General features: G+C 38.7%; 1 protein-coding gene across 1 annotated transcript; it reads right to left on the bottom strand.

Moving 5' to 3' along the window:
- Window positions 1-1,883: 1,883 nt before the first annotated feature.
- LOC149157483 (uncharacterized) lies at window positions 1,884-2,723 on the bottom strand. The gene has a single exon (XM_089433702.1). The coding sequence runs from the start codon at window positions 2,721-2,723 to the stop codon at window positions 1,884-1,886; it is 840 nt and encodes a 279-aa protein (XP_089289828.1).
- Between the last annotated feature and the right edge of the window lie 20,582 nt (window positions 2,724-23,305).

The following is a 23,305-nucleotide window of genomic DNA, read 5'->3' as shown; positions in this document are numbered from 1 at the left end:
TCGTCGTTCCTGCAGTCCAAGATCCCGGAGTTCATGCACTCCGCGAGGATGCATGCCATACAGAATCTGGAAGGGGCTGAAACCTGTGCTGCGGTTAGGCGAGTCGTTGTAAGTGAACTCTGCCTGTGCTAGCACCCGGTCCCACATCCGTGAATTCTCTCCGACTAGGCTACGTAACAGGTTTCCCAAACTTCTGTTTACAACTTCAGTCTGCCCGTCGGTTTGTGAGTGATATGCAGAACTGTAGCTCAATTATGTGTCCATCTTCTTCCATAAGGTATGCCAAAAGCGTCCCGTGAATTTCACGTCTCTGTCCGAAAGGATGGATTTGGACAGTCCATGTAACCTGATAATCTCGTTGAAAAACAAGTGGGCCACGTGGGTGGCGTCACTGGTTTTTCGACAAGGTATAAAATGTGCCATTTTTTATAATCTCTCCACCACTACCATTACTGAGTCATATCCTCACTGTGTCTTCAACAGACCTAAGACAAAATCCAAACTAACAAAATCCCACGGCCTGCTTGGGACGGGTAATGGTGCATACAGTCCTGTGTTCTGGCTGTGTCCCTCTGCCAATTGGCACACCTTGCATTTGGTCACAAAACGTTGTACATCTCGTCACATTTTTGGCCAAAAATAAAAGTGATTAAGCTGCTCGAGGGTCTTATCCATGCCGAAGTGTCTGGTCAATCCTCCACTATGTTTCTCGCGAATAATATTCTCCCTTATTGAACAGTCAGGTATGTACAGTCTTCCTCCTTTAAACAACAACTTTTCCTGTAAATTGTAGTCCAACCAAGGACTGTTGCTCCTCACCAAAGGGTTCTGGCACGCCTCATAGGCTTCTCTGAAATCTGTGTCTGTTTGGTATAGATCCCATAGGTGATCAAAACCCAACACCTGTATAGTGCTTTCCTGCAGAAGTAAAGCCTTCCTACTCAATGTGTCTGCCACCTTATTTGCCTGCCCACTAATGTGCTTCAGTACGAAGTTAAAACTCTGCAAATACTCTACCCATTTGGCATGTTTGTGGTTGAGTTTGTGCTACTGCATTACATATTGTAGTGCAGAATTATCCGAAAATAGCACGAATTCGTTCCCCAATAAATAATGCCTCCAGTGTTTTAATGCCTGTACAACAGCATAAAACTCTTTATCATATGATGAGTATTTCTGCCTACTCTCGTTTAGTTTCTCACTGAAGAATGCCACCGGCTTGTCCTCCTGACTGAGTACAGCCCCAATTGTTGTCCCACTGGCGTCACAACGTACCTGAAACAATTTCTGGAAGTCTGGTAGCCTCAGGATTGGCCTCTCAACAATCTTCTTCTTCAACAACTGGAAACTTTTCTCGGCTGCTTCTGTCCATCGAAAATGTTGGCTGGCCTTTTTGATGGTATCTAACATGGGTGCACAAATTTTGCTGAAATTCTTAATGAACTTCCTATAAAAACTTTCCAATCTGTGAAAACTACGTACTTCAAATAGATATTTCGGAGACGGCCAATTTACTATTGCCGCTATCTTCTACGGATCCATATTTAGTTCATTTTCTGCTACCACAAGCCCCAAGTAAATTAATTCCTTCTGCAGAAAAGTACATTTCTTCAATTTTATCAGCAGTTTGTTCTACTGTAATTTCTCTAGTACCTTACGCACGCATCGAAGGTGTTCTTCTTTCGTTATGCTGAAAATAAGAATGTCATCCAAATAAACTATCACAAACTTCCCAATATACTCCTTCAGCATCTCGTTCATGAGCCTCATAAATGTACGCGCGCATTGCTCAGCCCAAACGGCATGACCAACCACTCGTACAACCCTTCATTTGTCTTAAAGGCCGTCTTCCACTCATCCCCCTCTCGTGTCCGAATCTGATGCTATCCGCTTTTCAAATCTATTTTTGAGAAATAAGCTGCCCCGCTTAAACAGTCCATCATATCATCCATTCGCGGTAACGGAAATCTGTACCGGATGGTAATTTTATTAATGGCCCTTGAGTCGGTGCACATCCGCCATTCCCCTCCTTTTTTGGGAGCGAGGACTATTGGTACAGCACAAGGGCTTAAGCTCTCCCTTATCAAACCCTTGTCCAATAGATCCTGCACCTGTTTTATGATTTCTTCATTATCCTTAGGGCTCATTTGGTATGCTGCTTTATTCGGCAAACTAGCTCTGGGTATGAAATCGATGTGGTAAATAATGCTACGCTTGGGGGGAAACTTGTCTGGAAAGTCATCTACAACTATGTCTGCAAACTCTTCTAACATTTGCTGAATCTCTATGGGTAAGTCTGATATTTCTGTGTGCAACAAAACTGTCCTGGCTTTCCTGACCACTGCATAACCTACCTCACTATCTTTTACTTGTTTTAAAAAAAAATTTCCACCCACCAGCAATGCTCTGGTTTCACCTGTTTCAACCGCTCCTTTCTCTTCTCTGATAGGTACAAGCGTGTGCTTGATTCCGTCCTTCTCGAATTTATAACAATTCATCACTCCATCATGTGTTACCTTCCTATCGTATTGCCACGGTCTGCCTAATAAGATGTGACACACATCCATTGGCATGATGTCGCAGACAATTTTGTCCTTATATCTACCTATCTGAAGTTCGACCTCGCTTTGTTCATCCACCAGCAATTGGTGGCCCTTTTGCAGCCACGAAACTCTATACGGATTGGGATGCTTTAAGCGTTTCAAGCCCAATTTTTCCACCATTTCCGTGGACACCAAATTATCGGTACTCCCACTGTCAATTATTAATTTGCAACACTTACCTCGTGATTTGCAAATTGTCCTGAACAGAGCTTTCCGCTGTGTCTGTTCAGTGTCCTCATTGACTGGTTTCAATAGCACTTTATGCAGCACCAAAGCTTCTCCTATCTCTGGAGCATTCTCCGCCTCCTGAGGGAGTGCTGCTGTTTCTTCCGGCTGTGCCACATATGCACCCCGCTGTCCAGCTGGATCTGATTCTGGACACTCAAACGAGAAGTGGCCCCACTTATGACATCTATAACATTGATAACCAGCCCCTCTTCCTCGGCCATTCCCTCTGTCGCGTTGGGACGATCTGCCGCCCCTCGTACTATCTCCTCTATCTGTTGTTCTTGATGTCTTCGAACTGCTAGCTTCCTCACTACTGTTAGCAGTCCGGTCCCTGCCATAGACCAGATTTTCCCTTTGTTGGCCCCTCGTCCTCTCCGGGCATTCTGCCTTCTGGTAATTTTTTCCTCCACTTTTATTGCGCTTTGATATGCCTCCTCGGTATTATTTGGGGATAAAATACTTATTTCATCTAGGATTTCCATCCTCAGCCCATTAACATACCTGGCTTTCCTTTCTGCTGTATCTTCGGTATATCTGGCTCGCAAATTCACTCTGTAGAACTCCTCCGTGTACTCCTTTACGGTCAATCCTTTCTGTCTCAAATTCTGTACCTGCCTGTGTAATGCAATCTGATAGTCCCTTGGTAGAAATCTGCCCTTCAGCTTGGCCACCATTCTTGACCAAGTTTTAATCGGCATCTTATTCAATCTCTTCCTCTCATTCTGGACACTGTCCCACCATAGAGCTGCATGTCCCTTCAGTTTCGTCACCGCGAATTTGACTCTACGGTCTTCGCCAACTTCTTCGCACTCAAAGTACTTGTCCATCTCGCTAATCCAATCCAACAAAATATCGATAGACAGGCTACCATCGTATGTCGGAAGTTCTGGCTTAGGTTTACTGCTTGCTAGTAAAACAGACCTCAGTAGTTTCACCTCTGCAGATTCTCCCTCTGGTCCATCTGCTGCTACTTCCACTTCCTCTTCACTGACATCGCCCATTTCTGGATCTCTCCTCCTACCTGCCTCTACTACCTCCAAACGGGCAGCAAGGATTCTAATTTCCTCTCGCAACCCTTCATCTGCCAATCTACGAGCACCTCGGCCTCGTCCTCGTCGCCCTACCTCCATATTCTCAATCAACCTAATGCTCTGATACCACTCTGGTGCAACCCAGCCACACTGGCCCGCTGGTCCACGTGATCGCACGGTATGACGTGCTCTATTACTAAATGGCTTCGTCTACGTGGAGATTGTTCATGGATATTTCGCTGTTGGTTGCAGTTGCGAGTTATTGTTGCATTAAATGTTCACCCTACGTCTCGGGCTTGGTTCCCGCCTCACTCTTAATCCTTATCGCTTGGTCTTTTCACTATTCTGGATGGTTCTGCCGTTGAAAGGTTCAGTGAGGGTTTCTGTCGAGCAGTCACTGTTCTATTAGCTATGGTGTCTTCCGGTGTGTATGAACATTCCCTTCTCCCTTCAGCTCGGCTGTGGACTCATGGACGTTCCTGCCCAGTGTGTCGGTGTTACTCCGGCTCTAACGTGCTTATGTGACTTCGTTTTCTCTGGTAAGTTCCTGGCTACTATGATTTCAACCGTAACTGTATTATTGAAAATTTACTTGGCCGTCAAGGAATGGCTTCAGGCTATTGCTCTACTGTTCTAGTATAACCCACTTGCATCTTTCACTATTTGTCAATCTCTGTTTCACGAATTCACTGACTGTTATGGACTCAGGGAAAACTCTGGTAGTCGCTCGACGGCTCGAACAGGTAACAACAACCTTCCATGCTTCAATTTATCCTCCCACTAGAAACGTTACTTATCAACATTGCTCCTTCGGTCTGCAATTTTACAAATCCATATGTGATGATTCTACTTCTCGAATTCGGCTCTATCCTCTCAGGTAAGCTACAGCAGTTCTTTTCTCATATTGTTTGGTATAATTTCCCTCGGCTTATTTCCTGTAACTCGCTTTGTATATTAACCTTTCGGGTTTGTTTTCTCTACAGGTCTATGGTTTCAACTTGAGCGCGCGGGCTTCCATCTCCTATTCCACAGGAAGAACCTTTTGATAGGCCCTGAATCTTCCAGCTTTCGAGATATGAAAAGTCCTGTAGGATAGTGGTCTCGGCTTGTCGTAGTTTGTCTGTAATTATTGATGTACTGTAGTTTGTCTCTGTTGGTAGTTGTACTGTGTTGTTTTCAATGCCGTCGGTAGAAAGAATGTTTGTGGTTATATATATAAACCCTCATCGAGGGTTTCAACCCTAATGCCAGTCACAGTTATGTATTTGGTTTGGTTGTTCTATGGAGATGAGAACCAGCAATGTATGTGTTTCATTTCACAATATAAATGATAATAGTTTTCTTTTCAATGGATGATATTTGATTCATGATAATACAAAAAAAAAAAATGTGTGACGGAAATACCTCTGTGTTTGGTCGTCTCCTGTGTAATGTTGTCTCTGTTATGTGGTCGTTTTGTCCTATTCTCAGGTTGTCCTTTCCTCTTTGTAATTCCCTTTTCCGTAGGCGAATGTTCGTTCAGGTTGGACACCAACTGTGTGCCAAATAACAATAGGATCATGCTGTCTGTGATCTTCCCCTGTTTATAGTTTATCAAACTGTTGCATAAACATTAATTATTTACAGTAATGAACAATGAATAATACTTTTGGATGGACAATGGCAGAAAATCCTTTCTCTGTAATGTTATATTTATTTCTTCAATTCGGATTCATGGAACCCTCCCTTCGTATTACATCTATGTTTTTATATCCTTCTGTTACAGTTGATTTGCATTTAATTAAAACTGCCATAGGGTTCAGTTAAATGAACTTATTATGGTTAATAACTACTACCTGTTTGATTCTACAGAACTTAACTAAGCAGTTTGTCATCTCTCCCCTAAATTAACGAACCATTTCCTATTTACTGTTCAGTCCACAGTAATTCTAAATGTCTAACTAATTGCAACCTAACATGCCGACTCTGACAATAAAAAAAAGTAATTAAAAGAAACTACCTGATGACTCTAGAGAAAAAAACAATCCTGATGATCAACAACTTTCAAACCTGGCTGAGACTTCACCCGGTCATGGCGAGTTGTATGCTCCTGCATCAATATTTATAGAGTTCGGCTTTTTAACGTATCTAAGATGGAATCAAAATTTATTACAAAATATAATATCATCCATAATAATTGGGATATTACAAAGATAGCACTAAAATTAGTGGATCTAAACTAATTTTGAGGGATGTTGTTGATGACTATAGTTGGAAACTTGTTTCTTCTAATGATTGTCCTTGAAATTTTGTTATCTTCTACTAAAGTTGCATTTCCTGCTCCTAAAATTTTACATTTTGTTCCTATTTGATGAGTTGACACATTTCTTCCCATCTCTTTCCATCAGGGATAGAAAATTTTAGAAATTTCCTATATGACTCATTGACTTCAGCATTTTTCAAAAGTGAGCTTGGTTAGAAACAAATGCCTAATGTCACGTTGAATTAATAAATCATAGCTTAAACCTTAAATGAATGTTGTCCCAGTAATAACTCCTCTGATTTTGGAAAATTTAATCTTATCCACTACTATATCATGTAGTCTTTGTTGATACTCTTCAAGTGGGATTAATTTTCCACTTCTATCTATTGAAAATAGCAACAAGAAATGCTAAATATAGAAGTGCTAAATTTAGTACTACTATAAATGTCATTTCAGGATACCTTCCTATTTTATTCAATCCCTAAACTAAAATAGAGAAGTAAAATTTGAATTTGATCTTAGTAGCTGTTTGTAAATAATTAATTAATTCACCATGAGTTAATTAGTTAAGGAAAATCAAACATGAAGTCTATGTGGGGACATGCAACAGTTTCTCCATTAATTGAGGAATTTATCCATCAGTTAAAGAGATAAGGATGGGTTGTAATATTGAGTTGTAGTTAGTTGGCTCAGTTAACTGAGTCAATTCCAATTAGATTAATTCAAACAGTTTGTTGAATTAATGTGAGTTCACTTAGTTAATGCATGCATGCATGTAACTACTGCACTTCAGATAACTGAATATTCTCTCATAAATAACTCATGCATGTCAGTTCAAACAGAGACCCAGTTGAGATCAGATGGAGGGCAAGTGTACTATCAGTTGCTAGAATATTCCTTGCATGTAGAAGGAATTCTTCCCTTGAGGATTGCAAAGTTACTTCTTCAGGTTTTGTGAGTGTGATGAGACCAATTCACACATGTGGCTTCACTGGACCCCAAGCAAAACTATGCAAGGAAATAGGAGGCTTAGAGGGCTTGAGGAGGACATATAAAGTGTCTATTCAGTCTATGAGCTATATTGTTTCATTGCAAAGAGAGCAGGATAGCTTGAGAGTTGATTCTTTTTGTAACTTGAACAAGATTTCCACTTGTATGATAATATAGAGATTAGGGTTTTAGTTTGAGGCTTTCCCCGGGTTATTTCTTCTGTGTTATGTGTGATTGATTTCTCATTATCAGTTATATGTGTTCTCTTGATCTTGCTCAATTCGATTAAGCTTATACAAAGTTTGTTGTAGAAGTAGATATTGTATTTTTCTTTAGTCTATTGCATAATCTATTGATCTACAGTGGGAATTTCTACATGGTATCGGAGCAAAGGTGATGAAGGAGAAGAACAGTATACAAAAGTTCGAAGTTTGTGGTTCCTAAATATAGAAATCGATTTTTTATCACATCTCAATTTCATCAATGGCGTTCAATGGTTTAAGACTCGAGTATGCCCTTGATGGCAGCTCGAATTATATAGCCTGGAAGGATTGCTAGGAAGTAGTATTAGAGGATAACGGTCTAAAGGACTTCATTGATCAAGAAGACCCGAAGCCGACAGATGCTACTAAACTCGCGGAATGGAACAAATATGTGGCTAGAGCAAGGAGAATCCTCCAGGAGGGAGTTTGAGACCACATTGTCTCGAGCCTCCATGGGAAGGAGACACCGTTTTCGATGTGGAAAACATTTAAAGATATATATCAGAATAGTAGCGATCAGAGGAAGCTGGTGCTGAAAGAAAAGCTTCGTAAGATAAAGTGTGAAAAGGGCGACACAATCTCTACATATCTGAACAAGCTCACCACTTGCAAGGATGAGCTTGGAAGTGTAGGGATCACGACCGCTGATGATGACATGGTGAGTCTTGCACTCCTTGGTCTTCCTAAGAGCTAGCATAGCTACCAAGACTCGGTTAATGGAAGAGAAAAACTGTCAGATTAGGAATGACTTTGGTCGGATCTGATGCAGGAGGAAATAAGAAGAAGCACCAGAGATGTATCCTCATCGAAGCAAGATGATGAGGAAAATATAGCCTTAGCGAGTAAGGTAAGGAAAGGGAAAGGGAATGAATCCCATCCCAAATCCAGTTCTTCCCATGGTGGGAAGAAGATTGACAAATCGAAAGTGTGATGCTTTCAATGTCATGAAGTGGGCCATTATGATACGAATTGTCCACAAAAGAAATCCAAGAATGGTTCCTCGAAGGGATCAGATGGCGAGGCACTGGCATCATAGTTTGAGTTGGGTTTCTTGCTTATCGCATGCATGGTTTAATCCATGGTGGGATGTGTGTGGTACCTGGATAGTGGAGATTCATTCCACACGGCAGGTGACAAGAATCTTTTCAGTACCTTGGAGGAGAAGGATCTCCATATGCGGATCGAGATGGGCGGTGATGGAAAGTACTGTGTTTCAGGTGAAGGTACGGTTGTGTTTCAAAGGGAGCATGGAGCTCCCCTCACCCTGACTGATGTAAAGTATGTACCAGGTCTGAAGAAGAATCTTGTCTCTATCACTATGCTAGAAGATAAAGGCTATGATGTAGTTTTTAGTAAAGGAAAGGTATTCCTGAGGCATATCGGTACTGGACAGACAAAGAAAATAGGGATTCAAGTTAAGAATCTCTACAAGATGGAGGTAGATGACTGTGTTGCTTTGAGTTCCAAATATGAGATGGTGCAGAGCCAAGATGTTGGCGAGCAATGGCATAGAATTCTGGGCCACTTGCACCATGGAGCCTTGAAGATCATGAAATGGATTTCTATCGAATTACCCAAGGGAAAACTTGAGCAGACAACTACATGCAAAGGTTGTACCTTGGGTAAGTATGTGAAATATTCCTTTCCAGATCAAGAAAATAGAGCTAGAGCAATCTTGGAGCGAGTTCACTCAGAATTTGTGGACCTTTCTCTACAGCATCCACCACTAAAAAAAGGTACTATGTTATTTTTATTGATGATTTTTCTCGTAGATGCTGGATCTACTTTATGCAAAAGAAGGATCATACCTTCTCGAGGTTTTGTGTGTTTAAAGCCTTGGTAGAGAAAGAATATAGAAAGAAAATAAAATCCTTGCTTAGTGACAATGGTAGAGAGTATGTCTCCCAACAGTTTAAAGACTTTTGCATTGTAGAAGGAAATAACCGGAATTGACGGCACCCCATAACCCACAACAGAATGGGGTGTCCGAAAGGAAGAACAGATTGATTGTGGGAGCAGCTCGAGTGATGTTGCATGACCAAAGACTACCATTGCATTTGTGGCCTAAGCCATGCAATACAACAGTATACTTGCAGAACAGAAGCCCGCACTATATATTGGGAATGAAGACACCTATGGAGGCCTCTTCTAGGAAGTGACCTGATGTAAGTCACTTCTGAATCTTTGGATCATCAGTTTACTGTCATGTGACCAAAGATGCCAGGAAGAAGCTAGACCCAACAGCTAAGTTGGGAATACTTGTGGGGTACACAGATACACACCACAACTATCGGGTATACCTGCCTTCCACTCTGAGGACTGTGGTACGCAGGGATTTGAATTTCGACGAGTAGAAAGCCATGCAAGTGTCACTTGAGAGGGAGCTCAAGTTGCATGCAAAGGAGGAACTTTCAATTCCTAAGGAGGAAGAGCCTCAAATTGATGCGGAGCAGCCGCGTGTAGAGGATCCAGGAGTGGAGACATTCACTCATGCTGATACTTCCAGAGATGGGCGGAAACGCTCAAGGGAAGATGACAGGGTCATACTAGATGTGCGAGAGAATGTGGGATAGACATATTCTCAGCGCAGATAGAGGAGGTCACTCGAGCGATACATTGCGTACATGGCCCTAGTTGGGGAGTGTGTAGATATCGAACCTTCTTCATTCGAGGAGGCAGTGCATCAACCAATCTAGGTTGATGCAATGGTAGAGGAGTACGACTCTATCATTTGGAACAGTGTGTGGGATGTTGTCCCAAGACCTCAGGGTAAGTCAATGGTGAGTTCTAGATGGCTTTACAAGGTAAACTAGGTAGCTGATGGCAGTGTTGAGAAACATAAGGCAAGGTTTGTTGCCCGGGATTTCTCACAGGTCGAGGGGATCGAACGTGATGAGACATTTTCTCCGGTAGCAAGTTACTCATTGATTAGATCAATAGTGGCACTATCAGCTCAGATGGGGTGGAAGATCCACCAGATGGATGAGAAGATAGAATTCCTCAATGGGAAGATTGAGGAGGAGGTGTACATTAAGTAGCCATAGGGTTTCGAGACCTTCGATTGTGAGTCGCATGTGTGTTGACTCAAGAGGGCTTTGTATGGGCTGAAGCAAGCACCCCATGCTTGGTACACCAGGATCGACAGCTATTTCACTGGTTTGGGCTTCACCAAGAGTGAAGCAGATGCGAACCTTTACCACATCATGGTAGAAGGTAAACAACTGATCATTGTTCTTTATGTCAATGATCTAATTTTGACAGGTGATGATCAACTGACATAGTCTTGCAAGGAGGACCTTCCAAGAGAGTTCGAGATGAAGGACATGGGCCTTATGCACTACTTTCTAGGCATGGAGGTGTGGCAGAAAGATGGTGGAGTATTTGTGTCTCAAGGCAAGTATGCCAATGAGATACTCAGGCGCTTTCACATGGAGAAGTGCAAGCCCATGCATACTCCTCTAGCTGGGAACTGGAGGAAGGAGGATGCTACTTCAGGTGAGGTAGTAGTTTCTACTGTTTATCGCCGGCTAGTGGGTTCACTTATGTATATGGTGAAAACACGACCCGACTTATGCTTTATGGTGAACCAGCTGAGTCAAGCTATGGTTCAGCCTACCAAGATGTTTTGGAAGGCAGTGAAGCATGTGCTGAGATACCTCAGAGGCACATATCAGTTTGGATTGTGGTACAAACAGATAGAGGGAGTGAAGCTTCAGGGCTTCACAGATGCAGATTGGGCAGGGAGTCCATTAGATCGAAAGAGCATTTCTGGACGAATCTTCAACCTTGGTTCAGCTGCAGTCTCCTGGTACAACAGGAAACAGAGATCAGTTTCACTTAGCTTAGCAGATGCTGAATACATGGCTGCTAGTCAAGTTGCATGTGAGGCTATTTAGATGGGGAATATTCTAGTGGGATTGTTTGGTCAAAGGATGGATCCTACAACGATCTACTGTGATAACCAGAGTTGTATCAAACTCTATGAGAATCCAGTTTTCCATGACAGGTCCAAGCACATTGATATCCAATATCACCATCTTCGAGACTGTGTGGTCAAGAGGATCATGTTGTTACTGTATGCTTCGTCCAAGGAACAAGATGCTAATATTTTGACTAAGGCATTGTTAAAATGCAAGTTCTAGTTCCATAGAGATAGGATTAGGGTTACTGATAATCCCTCTCTTGTTGAGAGGGAGTGTTGAAAATAGAAACAAGAAATGCTAAATATAGAAGTGCTAAATTTAGTACTACTATAAATAGCATTTCAGGATACCTTCCTATTTTAGTCAATCCCTAAACTAAAATAGAGAATTAAAATTCGAATTTGATCTTAGCAGTTGTTTGTAAAATAATTAATTAATTCACCATGAATTAATTAGTTAAGGAAAATCAAACATGAAGTTTATGTGGGGACATGCAAGAGTTTCTCCATTAATTGAGGAATTTATCCATTAGTTAAAGAGATAAGAATGAGTTGTAATATTGAGTTGTAATTAGTTGGCTCAGTTAACTGAGTCAAGTCTAGTTAGATTAATTCAAACAATTTTTTGAATTAATGTGATTTCAGTTAGTTAATGCATGCATGCATGTAACTACTGCACTTTAGATAACTGAATATTCTCTCATAAATAACACATGCATGTCAATTCAGACAGAGACCTAGTTGAGATCAGATTGAGGGGCAGTGTACTACCAGTTTCTAGAATATTTCATTGTGAATATTCCTTGCATTCAGAAGGAATTCTTTCCTTGAGGATTGCGCAGTTACTTCTTCAGGTTTTGTGAGTGTGATGAGGCCAATTCACACATGTGGCTTCAGTAGACCCCAAGAAAAATTTTGCAAGGAAATAGGCGGCATGGAGGGCTTGAGGAGGACATATAAAGTGTCTATTCAGTCTATGAGCTATATTGTTTGATTGCAAAGAGAGCAGGATAGCTTGAGAGTTGATTCTTTTTGTAACTTGAACAAGATTTCCACTTGTATGATAATATAGAGATTAGGGTTTTAGTTTGAGGCTTTCCTGGGTTATTTCTTCTGTGTTATGTGTGATTGATTTCTCATTCTCAGTTATATGTGTTCTCTTGATCTTGGTCAATTCGATTAAGCTTACGCAAAGTTTGTTGTAGAAGTAGATCTTGTATTTTTATTTAGTCTAATGCATAATCTATTGATCTACAGTGGGAATTTCTACACTATCCTCCAAAGATGTATGTCCTTTCTAATGTAAAGCATTAAATTTCTTGTGAAATTTCTTAATTTAGCCTTTGAATTCTGACACTTGTTCTTGAGTTGTAGCATTAAATTTCTCTTTGTTAAAACCTTTCTGGCCTCCAAGACAACTTCAGCTTTGTCTTCATTGCCAAATTCCTCAAGCTCATCTTTTGTCTTGGAGTTTAGGACTTTGATTATCCTTGTAGCATCTCAAGGTTTCTGGTCTAGGTCCTTCTTTATTTATGCTATTCCTTCTTGTGACCTCTGCAATACAAATTCCTGCTCAAAAATAATTTCATTTGAAGGCCATAACTCATTGACTGATACATTAAGGTTTATCCAAATATTCTCTATGGCATGAGCAATGGTTTGTACAATTAAGGATTCATTTTCATAAACTTCTAATTGCTGAGTTAATTTATAATTTTTTTGAATATCAGCGAAATATGCATTATCAAAATTAATCTCACATTCTTGGATCTTTTGGAGTTTCATTTTAAGTGTATCAATCTCTTGATCGTTAAGAGATAAGTCTCCCATGGCCTTTGATAGTTGTTCTGCTGAGTTAGTAGAATTTGTTTCTACTACGATGGATGTTGTTGTAGATGTCCTTGTTGTTGATGTACCCACTGTAGAAGTAGTGGCTATAGGAATAATAACTGAAATGTTGAGTTGTTTCTCTTTTTATTTTAGGAGTGATTCCATATCAGCTTCCATTTTCTAAATTTGAGCATTTTGTTCAATTATCAATTTGAACATATTTTATTTCTCCCTTTCTAGCTTACCAACTCTCTTAGCTTGTGGATGTTTAGTATTAGGAAGATTAAGTTGCTTCCTCAATTCTTGAACATCAGCATTCTTATTTTTTATCATTTCTTCTGCCATTTTGATATTACTAGGATCATATCCTAGCTTGATCACTAGATCTTCAAGAGCTTTGATTATGGTATATTTGGCCAAGGATGTGATTCTCTTCATCTTCAATTGTGAATGAATATTGTTCATGGAAGCTTGCATTTTGGAGGCTATCAATGCTAAACTTGTTAATGTGGAATATATCATTTCAGCAACCTACTCATGTAGGTCATTCTAATCAATTGTATGAATTTTCTTGGTGTCAAAAGAAAAAGGGAAGTTTTGTAATCTTCTGCACTCTTAGGGATTGTAATTTTGGGTTCCAAGAAAGATAATTGAAATTGTCCCTTCTGAGTATCAAGTGCAGATAGAAGTCTTTGTTGTGTAGTGGAAGACTGCTTCCAAAATTCTAAATAAGTGGTGGATTTCAATGCTCCATTCTTTCTTTTAATCTCTCTGTATCTAGAAAAAATATTTTGTTGTGTTATATCATGGGAAACATAGGATATAGGAGAGTCTGTAATTTTTTCAATCTCTGGAAAATAAGTAGTGGGAAATCCTGACATCACCATTGTGTTTTGTTCCTGTGAGCGTTTATCCTCTAAATATTCTTGATTAGTGTTTCTATTCTTTATCCTTTTGGAAACTGTGAACCTATAGCTTGAGTTTCTAAGTCTGTAGGAGACAGACTTTCTCTTGGTTTTTTGGTTTCTTTTTCTTAAGTAACTCGAGTTTGCGAAGATTTTTGACTAAAAATATGTTCTTCAACTTCTTGTAATGTATTCCTTTTCCACTCTTCTTGATTGGTATACTACTCTATGTCTCACCGGGCTATATGTACGTATGGAGTTGTTTTCTACTCAACTCTCAACTTTGAAATAATCCCCAAGGGATCATAGGACCAGTTAAAGCTCAATTTGAATTTCATTTTCTTTAATAACATATCTTCCTCCTTCATTGCTGCCCTGGTATTGAAAATGAAAGGGTCAATCTGTGCCTTCAACTTGAATTAGGCTTTTTGTTTCCTAGATACAAAATGGAGATCATCCATGTTCATCATTTGCGTGATGTATTCCAAGAAGAATATTTTAATTGGTACGAATACTGGTAACCTGTAGGGAAGGAGTTCACATCCATATATTCTTATTTCTGTGTAATTATAGCAGAGGTACCAGATTCCAATTTTGGCTTCATTGGTGAGGTGGATAATTCTTTTGATTTCAATTGAAATCCTTGGTATAACATCACTGCTGAGAAGACAAAAAGACATATGCAAAAATTGATTTACAAAATCACTGAAGGAATATTCTTCTATGTTTGTCCTTACCAAGGAAGTCCAGTAGATGACTAACTGAGGATTTCCTTGTGCATATAACTTTTGCAATGGATGCTTATGCTTGTATTCTTGATGAAATAAAAGTAAATACACTAGGATTGACTGATGTTTAAAAGCACCTTTAGTTGAAAACTTTAAAAACTGATCATGAATATTGTCTACCAAAAACTGACTGTAGTTGAAAATCAATGAGGGTTTATTACCCAAAGAGAACACTAATAAAAATCCTAATATTACTTCATTGACCCACTAATCGGTAGGGTAATCTAATAGACACGTGATCATAAAGATGACTTCCTTAGACATTTCTGGGAAAATTGAAGTGGAATAGGGTGGATTAGTCCTAGGAAACTTAGAATTCACAAGTAAAAATGACTCAAAGATTTGGGCTCACTGAGGAAATGTGAGCTTTTAGTAAATCTCCATGAGAGAATTGGTGGAAAAATGGTGCCGAGGAGTTGAAGGATTGATTTGAAGTACTTGACATATGGACTCAGGAGTAATAAGAAATAAAACTTCATTATTTTGGGCAATTACAACCCTCTGACTCGGAAGATATCTCAAATGGCACCACGTAACAAACTTAGGGAAGATATGGGTTTGGGGAAAGATGAATTGAGGGAGGAAAGACTCCTAAATACTCAATTCATCACTGGAATCAAGAAACTTCTGGTTTTCCCAATTGTTGAGTTCATATAGGTCGAACTCACATTGGGTTTCTGACATTTTATACTGTGTATCTACCAAGGGAAACTCATCTAGGTTAAATACAGAAGGTAATATAGGGATCTCTACCACTAATTTTGATTTTCCTTTAAATGAAGACATTGTAAATAGAAAATTACAGGTTGAGGTTGCTAAATTAACAGAGAATTATCAATTGTTGGTGATTGAAAATGAGAAGTTTCATGATTGGTAGAATTTAGAGTCACACTGGTAATTATCGGGGTTAGAATGGCGAAAGGGAATGAGCAGAAGGATATATGTATTTTTAAAGAGGGAATTTGAACAGTTGAAGAGGCCATAACCAATTTTAGTCATGTCCAATTAAGGAAATAGATGTTGGCCCAAAATATTAATGCTTAAACGAGTATATGAACATTTGGCGGGAGCAATTAAATATTTAATGGCTAGTTGGCAGGGGTGAATAAGAAGAAGATAGGTGGCGAGGTTTGAATAGTTGTGGGAGTGGGAAGTGGTTTTCGGGGGGTGGGTGGTTAGTGGTTTAGGAGAAGGGGGTCCCAAAGTTGCTAAGGGATTGACACATATCATGAAGCTGTAAATCAAATAAAACTTTTTGTATCCCCCCCATTAAAATCCGATGGTGCAGGGGAGTCCCCAACTCATTCCCCCCATTGATGTGGGTGGGGATGATCTACTCCATAGATTTCCAATCACACTTTATCGCATAACGAAAAAACATCATATCACTTTTATTTGCAAATTAAACCATAATCATTTGGAAAATATGTAAAGATTAAAATAATAATATATAAAAACATTTCGACATTTTGACTAGCTCGCGACTTTGGGGATTCTTATTGTGTTTACTTTATATATATATATATATATATATATATATATATATATATATATATATATATATATATATATATATATATATATATATATATATATATATATAATTTTTTTTTCTTTTTTTCTTTTTTTAACAAAAATAAAAAAAACATCTAGGGTAAAAATAAGTTACAACACAACCCATAGTCTCTAGAGGAGATAGCTTAAACCATTGGACATTTCATCAAAATAGACACAAAAATATTCCAAAAAGGCTTCTACACCTTTGCAAGAATCTGTGTAGAGATATATCTAAGTGATGGTCTTCTAGATAAAATTTGTATAGATTGGGTAGATTACCCTCATATCCAACCTTTGGAATATGAGAACACTACCTTTCTTTATAGATCCTTCCAAGAGGTAGGACATCTGTAACATAATGTCCCTCTTTCCCATCTTCAAGGCTTCCAAAAAGACATAAAAAAAGGTTGGGAAGCCCCTCAAGTGACTAGGAAAAGCCCTTTTCCTTTAGAAACACTAGAAGTACAACCATCAGTGATCAATCATCCTCTCTGAAGGTACCCTCTACAGCTACCCAGTTCCAATAGCCCCCCTATACCTGTCAACCTCCTTTAGAAGTTCTCGACCCAAAGCATTCTTAGTAATCTGATAAGCAATCTTGGCCTCCGTTATAATAAAAAGGACAACAAACCACATCTCCCTCTCCAGAAGCAAAGCCATCAAATATGGAATTATATTTAGAGTAGCTCCGTGGTGGGAAAAAGAGGCCTCACGAGTCTAGCAATTCAAATAATGATAAAGAAGTAGTTACCATTGCAGCTAGAGCACCATAGTATAGCCCAATAGATAGTATGGCCATTATGGTTAACAAAAGCATTTCGCAACTCCCCAGGTTGGATAGATGTATGGAAGCAGAAAGGAAAAAATTAATGTATTAGAGCCACTCAATAATCCCAGCCTATGCCTGTATCGTAATGGAATTTTTTCAGTTTATCCATATCAAGATGCTCTTAGTAAGAGCTCTGCCTTGTATTTTAGTAATTGATTACAAAAAAAAATCCCATAAGTAAAATAAAATAAGTTAATAAATAAAAATATAAGATAATTAAAAACTAGTACTAATTAAAATAAATAAATAAGAAAATAACAATCATCATTAAAATCTAGAATGACTAAATTATACCTAAATAAAAAGGGGAAAGAAGGGGAAAATGAGCAAAATCTAGAAAACAAACAAAAAACAAAATATGGAGTTGATAAATGACATTTAAAAATAATATTATGGATATTACATGATGTGTAATTCATTATATATTTAGTTGACATGTAATATTTAAAACAAAAACATATTAATAACGAAAAAATATTTTACTATTAATTATAAATAACATGGTTTTATATCAACTTCATATATAGAAAAATAAAATAATTTAAATTATAATTTTTCTTATATTTTCACTTTCCATTGTAAGGGAGATCTATAATTTATTCCATTCTATTCTTAATATGGAGGTCATATATAATATTAAAAAAATTATAGAGATTTATAATTACTTCAATGTTTAATGTTTAATATGGAGTTGTTATATAACATTTAAAAAAATATTAATCGCAAAAATAATTCTCTATATATAGAAAGAGAAAGACATGTAACATTGTAAAAAATATTAAAACTAAAAATAATTCTATATATTATAGAAAAGAAGTGAATATTAAAAATTTCATATAATTAGAACATTTTAATAGTGTGTTGTTCAAAACCAACATAGATTTATTTTAACTCAAGGTCTACCAAAAGTCAAGAGGAATCAAATCTCTTAAGTTGCAAACCTTTCCTAAGTTTTGCACTCAAAAAGAGGTTTGCATCTTGAGAGATTTGATCCCTCTTTGATTTCTCTCGACCCTTGGTAGATATGGAATTAAAATAAATTTATATTAATTTAAATTGAATAGACTATTTTATATAAAGAGTAAGATATTTCTGACTTTAAATAAACAACAATATTTACTCTAAATTAAATAAAATGTAATACACTCATTATTAAACAATTTCTGGCATAATTTCAATATACATTGATCACTATATGTTTGATGGTTTAAATCATAATATATATATATATATATATATATATATATATATATATATATATATATATATATATATATATATATATATATATATATATATATATATATATATATATATCAACCATGATGCATATGCTAGTTTGGCTTCATCATTAATTAATAACAAGAAATCCTAAATTGTCAAGATGATAGTCTTCAATATACATTGATCACTACATGTTTGATGGTTTGTCTCATAATTTAAATACATATTTATCATGATTTATATGGTAGTTTGCAGTGTATGCACCTATCGCTGTTAAGAAGTTGCTTCTCTGGTCCACCTTATTTTTTTTTTCCCAGCATGTTATCTAGATCGAACTGTTTCCTTGTATGATGATGTTGTGTTAGGTGGATTCAATCACAGTATTATTCTGATACCTGCTACGGATTTCCTTGTCTCTCTTGATGCTAAGGTTGTGGGATGTTCCAACATTACTCCCCCCTTTTCTGGTCACTGACAATTTCTCTTCGACAGAACCTGTTTTACCGTTCACATCTTATGAAATGACCTTTCTAGAAAACCTGGTGATGAAAGGAGATTTTGGGGTAAGGCCAAAGCCCCTTTCATTTACATTTTTCGGTCCTGGGGCCTATGGGTTATGGCCCACAAACCTATCAGAAGAGTTCATTTGAGGCTTTAAGCCTTAAACCCGACCACAACACTTTATCTTGTTTTCCCTTAAAAACCAAGACCATTTATTATATTGGAATACAAAGGAATACATGGGAAAACCCGCTCCGACACACATAGGCCAGACTTCAAATCTTATACACTCACATTCATAAATATCGGCGGGTCCGCTCTCAGTCCATCGCCTTCCTGTTGCGCTCTCCGATCACCAATCTCTGATTGGCTGATCTCCACTGTCCATTTCTTCTACGATCCAATGACTGTCGTGCATCGCTTAATCGCCCATCAGCGTATCGCAATTCTATCTCCGTCGTCCCTTGACCTCTCTCTATTGCGATTTCTGATTAGATCTTGGTGGTTGATCTGGCGCTTGATCCGACGATTGTCGTTGGCCTAATCAACCAACTTGCACGATAAACCTCAACCGTTGATCTACTCACGCTAGATCCGACAACTCTTAGGGATTTTGGGTGAGCAACGTGCATGAGGATTAACCACTCGATAAGTGGTTTCCTCTATCCTCCTTACTACTACGTGTCGAGTGGCTAATGGAATCAGAGCCATTCGAAAAATACCACTTACGGTATTTCTTCCACCCGAAATCCACTTCCACTATTGCGAAACTACTTTCCTCGCGCACCAACGCTCACGCATCTAAGCTTCACGATGACCATTGATCTATCCCATCGAATAGTTCTCGTTGCTTTCTACCTACGTTGTTGATCTTCTACTATTTGATGGATCTCTGCACTTAACACGGTTTCTGCAATACTATGGTTTAACAAGACATCTAATATATCGACTTATTTACTTAATATTGGATTGCCATGGATCCATTCAGTGATCGATGGTCGATCAACAATCTCGCCACATGGGACTATTCAGACAGTTTATAAAATACACACATAGATGCACAATTTCGATTTTGAACACACTTTATATTATACACAACATGATTACAAGATCTAAGGCATTTCAACCTTAGAACGAGTTCCCTCTCGACTACATCTTGACTACTCTGTTCTCACATATTTCTATCTATCACTCTATATATCTATGTCCCCTATTGAACACGCAGGCTCATAATATATATAAGGAAACATTGGATCAGATCACTAGAAGGATCCAATCAAATCCACTCCTTGATTTCCTCTAATAACCCCTAATCTTTCTACATATGTGGCAGATTACATTTAGTAAGTCTCCCCAAGACTTTTATCCATTCCACCTAATTAGCTTTGTTTAAATAGAATTGTCCCTTCTTCAGCTCTGATGGTCCATGTCCTCTTGTTCTCCACTTTGGATTCCTCTTTTGATTAAGGAGGGTCAAATGCTCTTGCATCAAACTCCCGAGGCATAAAAATTTGTGACCTCCTGGTCATATGCTTCTCCTTATCCTTAGCAATTGTACCACATCCCTGTGGAATTGCCTTTATGATCTTCTGTGAGCTACAACCAACCTCTACAGTAACAGTCTTCCTCTGCTACACGATACCTCACCAAGCTCTCTCCTCTGAGCTTAGTCTTTTGGCATCCTTCTGGTTCTCTCCTCTGGAACCAATTGAACACACCTTGCTCTAGGTTGTTGCAAGTCTTCTCACCTTCCATTGCCACTATTTGTACGAAAGTAAGATCATAACTCTCCAACTTTATCAACTGTACCTCTTTTCCCTTCTTCCTTCTCGCAAGAAAACTTTCCCTGCTTTGATACCAAACAATGAAAGGAGATTTTGGGGTAAGGCCAAAACCCCTTTCATTTACATTTTTCGATCCTGAGGCCTATGGGTTATGTCTCACAAACCTATTGGAAGCGTTCATTTGAGGCTTTAAGCCTTAAACTTGACCACAACACTTTATCAGGTTTTCCTTTAAAAACCGGGACCATTCATTATATCCGAATACAAAGGAATACATGGGAAAACCCACTCCGACACACATAGGCCGGACTTCAAATCTTATACACCCACATTCATAAATATCAGAGGGTCCGCTCTCGATCCATCGCATTCACGATGCACTCTCCGATCATCGATCTCCGATCGGCTGATCTCCACCATGCATTTCTTCTACGATCCAACGACTATCGGCGCATTGCTTAATCGCCCATCGACGTATTGCAATTCTATCTCTACCATCCCTTGACCTCTCTCTATTGCGATTTGTGATTAGATCTTGGTCATTGATCTGGCACTTGATCCGATGGTTTTCACTGGCCTAATCAACCAACTTGCATGATAAACCTCAACTGTTGATCTACTTGCGCTAGATCTGACGACTGTTAGGAATTTTGGGTGAGCAACGTGCACGAGGATTAATTGCCTAATAAGTGGTTTCCTCTCTCCTCCTTGCTGCTATGTGTCGAGTGGCAATGGAATCGGAGCCATTCGGAAAATACCGCTTATGGTATTTCTTCCACCCGAAATCAACTTCCACTATTGTGAAACTACTTTCCTTGCACGCTAACGCTCTTGCATGTAAGCTTCGCGATGACTGTTGATCTATTCCATCAGACGGTTCTCGTTCCTTTCTGCATATGCCATTGATCTTCTTCTATTTGATGGATCTCTGCACTTAACACGGCTTCTGCCATACTCTGGTATAACACGACATCTCATATATCGACTTATTTACTTAATATTGGATCGCCATTGATCCATTCAGTGATTGATGGTCGATCAACAATCTCTCCCCAGAGGACTATTCAGACAGTTTATAAAATACACACATAGATGCACAATTTCGATATCGAACACACTTTATATTATACAAAGCATGATTACAAGATCTAAGGCATTTCAGCCTTAGAACAAGTTCCCTCTCGACTACATCTTGACTACTATGTTCTCACAAATTTTTATCTATCACTCTATATATCTCTATCCCCTATTAAACATGCAGGCTCATAATATATATATGGAAACATTGTATCAGATCACTGGAAGGATCCGATCAAATCCACTCCTTGATTTCCTCTAACAACCCCTAATATTTCTACATATGTGGCAGATTACATTTAATAAGTCTCCTCGAGACTTTTATCCATTCCACCTAATTAGGTTTGTTTAAATAGAATTGTCCCTTGTTCAGCTCTGATGGTCCACATCCTCTTGTTCTCCGCTTTGGATTCCTATTTTGATTAAGGAGGGTCAAATTCTCCTGCATCACCTGGCTTTCGCTTGGATCTTTCCATATTGGGATACTAAATCATATTTCTACCCTCCTTTGGTGGGACACCGACATATATGGTTTGAGGTTGTTACTATATACTCACATCTTTTCGGACCTCTAGCAGTGAATTTTTTGGTGGGTGGTTGATATTCTCTTAACAAGCATTTACTATTATTTCTCACAAAATTTTTGCTTTTCATTTTCCCATATTTTGTGTCGTCATTACTTCTGGGTCCTATCTCTCTTTTAATATTTTCTCTCGAGCATGGGTTGGAGTTGGTAGGGAGACAGTATCTTTCACAATCCTGAGACATTCTCATATCCTCTTTGGATATTCTATTGCTGACATTCTTGTTGAGGTGTTCCATTTTCATTAATTTTATCTTGGGTGTAGATCGGAGTTGGTGGGGTGTCGTCAAACTATTTCATACTCTTCTACTCACATTGGTATTTTATACATATGGATCATTGTTTGGATTTCCTGGATGCTGATGTGGTGGCCCATGAGGCCTTCATATAGGCCACGATGTATGTTGAACGAGAACTTGCCTCAAAATTCTACACCGAGGATCCGTTGGGCGTGTCACTCCTGCATGGACAGTTGGCGGCGAAGAACATTGAATCTGTGCCACATAACATGATCACTATCTTTGGCCCTAATCTTGCCCGTTCTCGGCACAGAAGATCGCATAGGAAGGATGGTAAGGTTGTCAAGACTAACATTGATACCAAGATCCTTAGTTTCAGATACGATGTACTATGGGATAGGGTCACTAGCCTACAGAAGTGTGCTCTAGTAGGACATTGGATCTTCTCTGATATTTCTGAGATGGACAAGCAGGGTTGGGTGAAGAAATACTGGGCTATGATATTGGGTTATTCACCGAAGGTCAGTATATTAATGAATTCCTGGTATATTTTTCATTTTCTACATTTGAATGATGTAGAGAAGATTCTTAAGACTCCATGGGCGCGAGCCAAGAGTTTTCTATAATTGCATAAGTGGTACATATGATTTAATCCCGTACACAATGCGTTGAAGAATGATATTTAGTAGGTTAAATTGCCGGGTCTGCC

This window comes from Pinus tabuliformis, chromosome 5_2, assembly GCF_031772625.1.
Source record: "Pinus tabuliformis cultivar Carrire ecotype Pingquan chromosome 5_2, CPIR1, whole genome shotgun sequence".
NCBI lineage: Eukaryota > Viridiplantae > Streptophyta > Pinopsida > Pinales > Pinaceae > Pinus > Pinus tabuliformis.
This window is presented reverse-complemented; position numbering and strand designations above follow the sequence as displayed.

Excerpts from the sequence above, each read along its gene's own strand:
- LOC149157483 (XM_089433702.1), bottom strand. The coding sequence starts at position 2,723 with ATGGTGGAAAAATTGGGCTTGAAACGCTTAAAGCATCCCAATCCGTAT.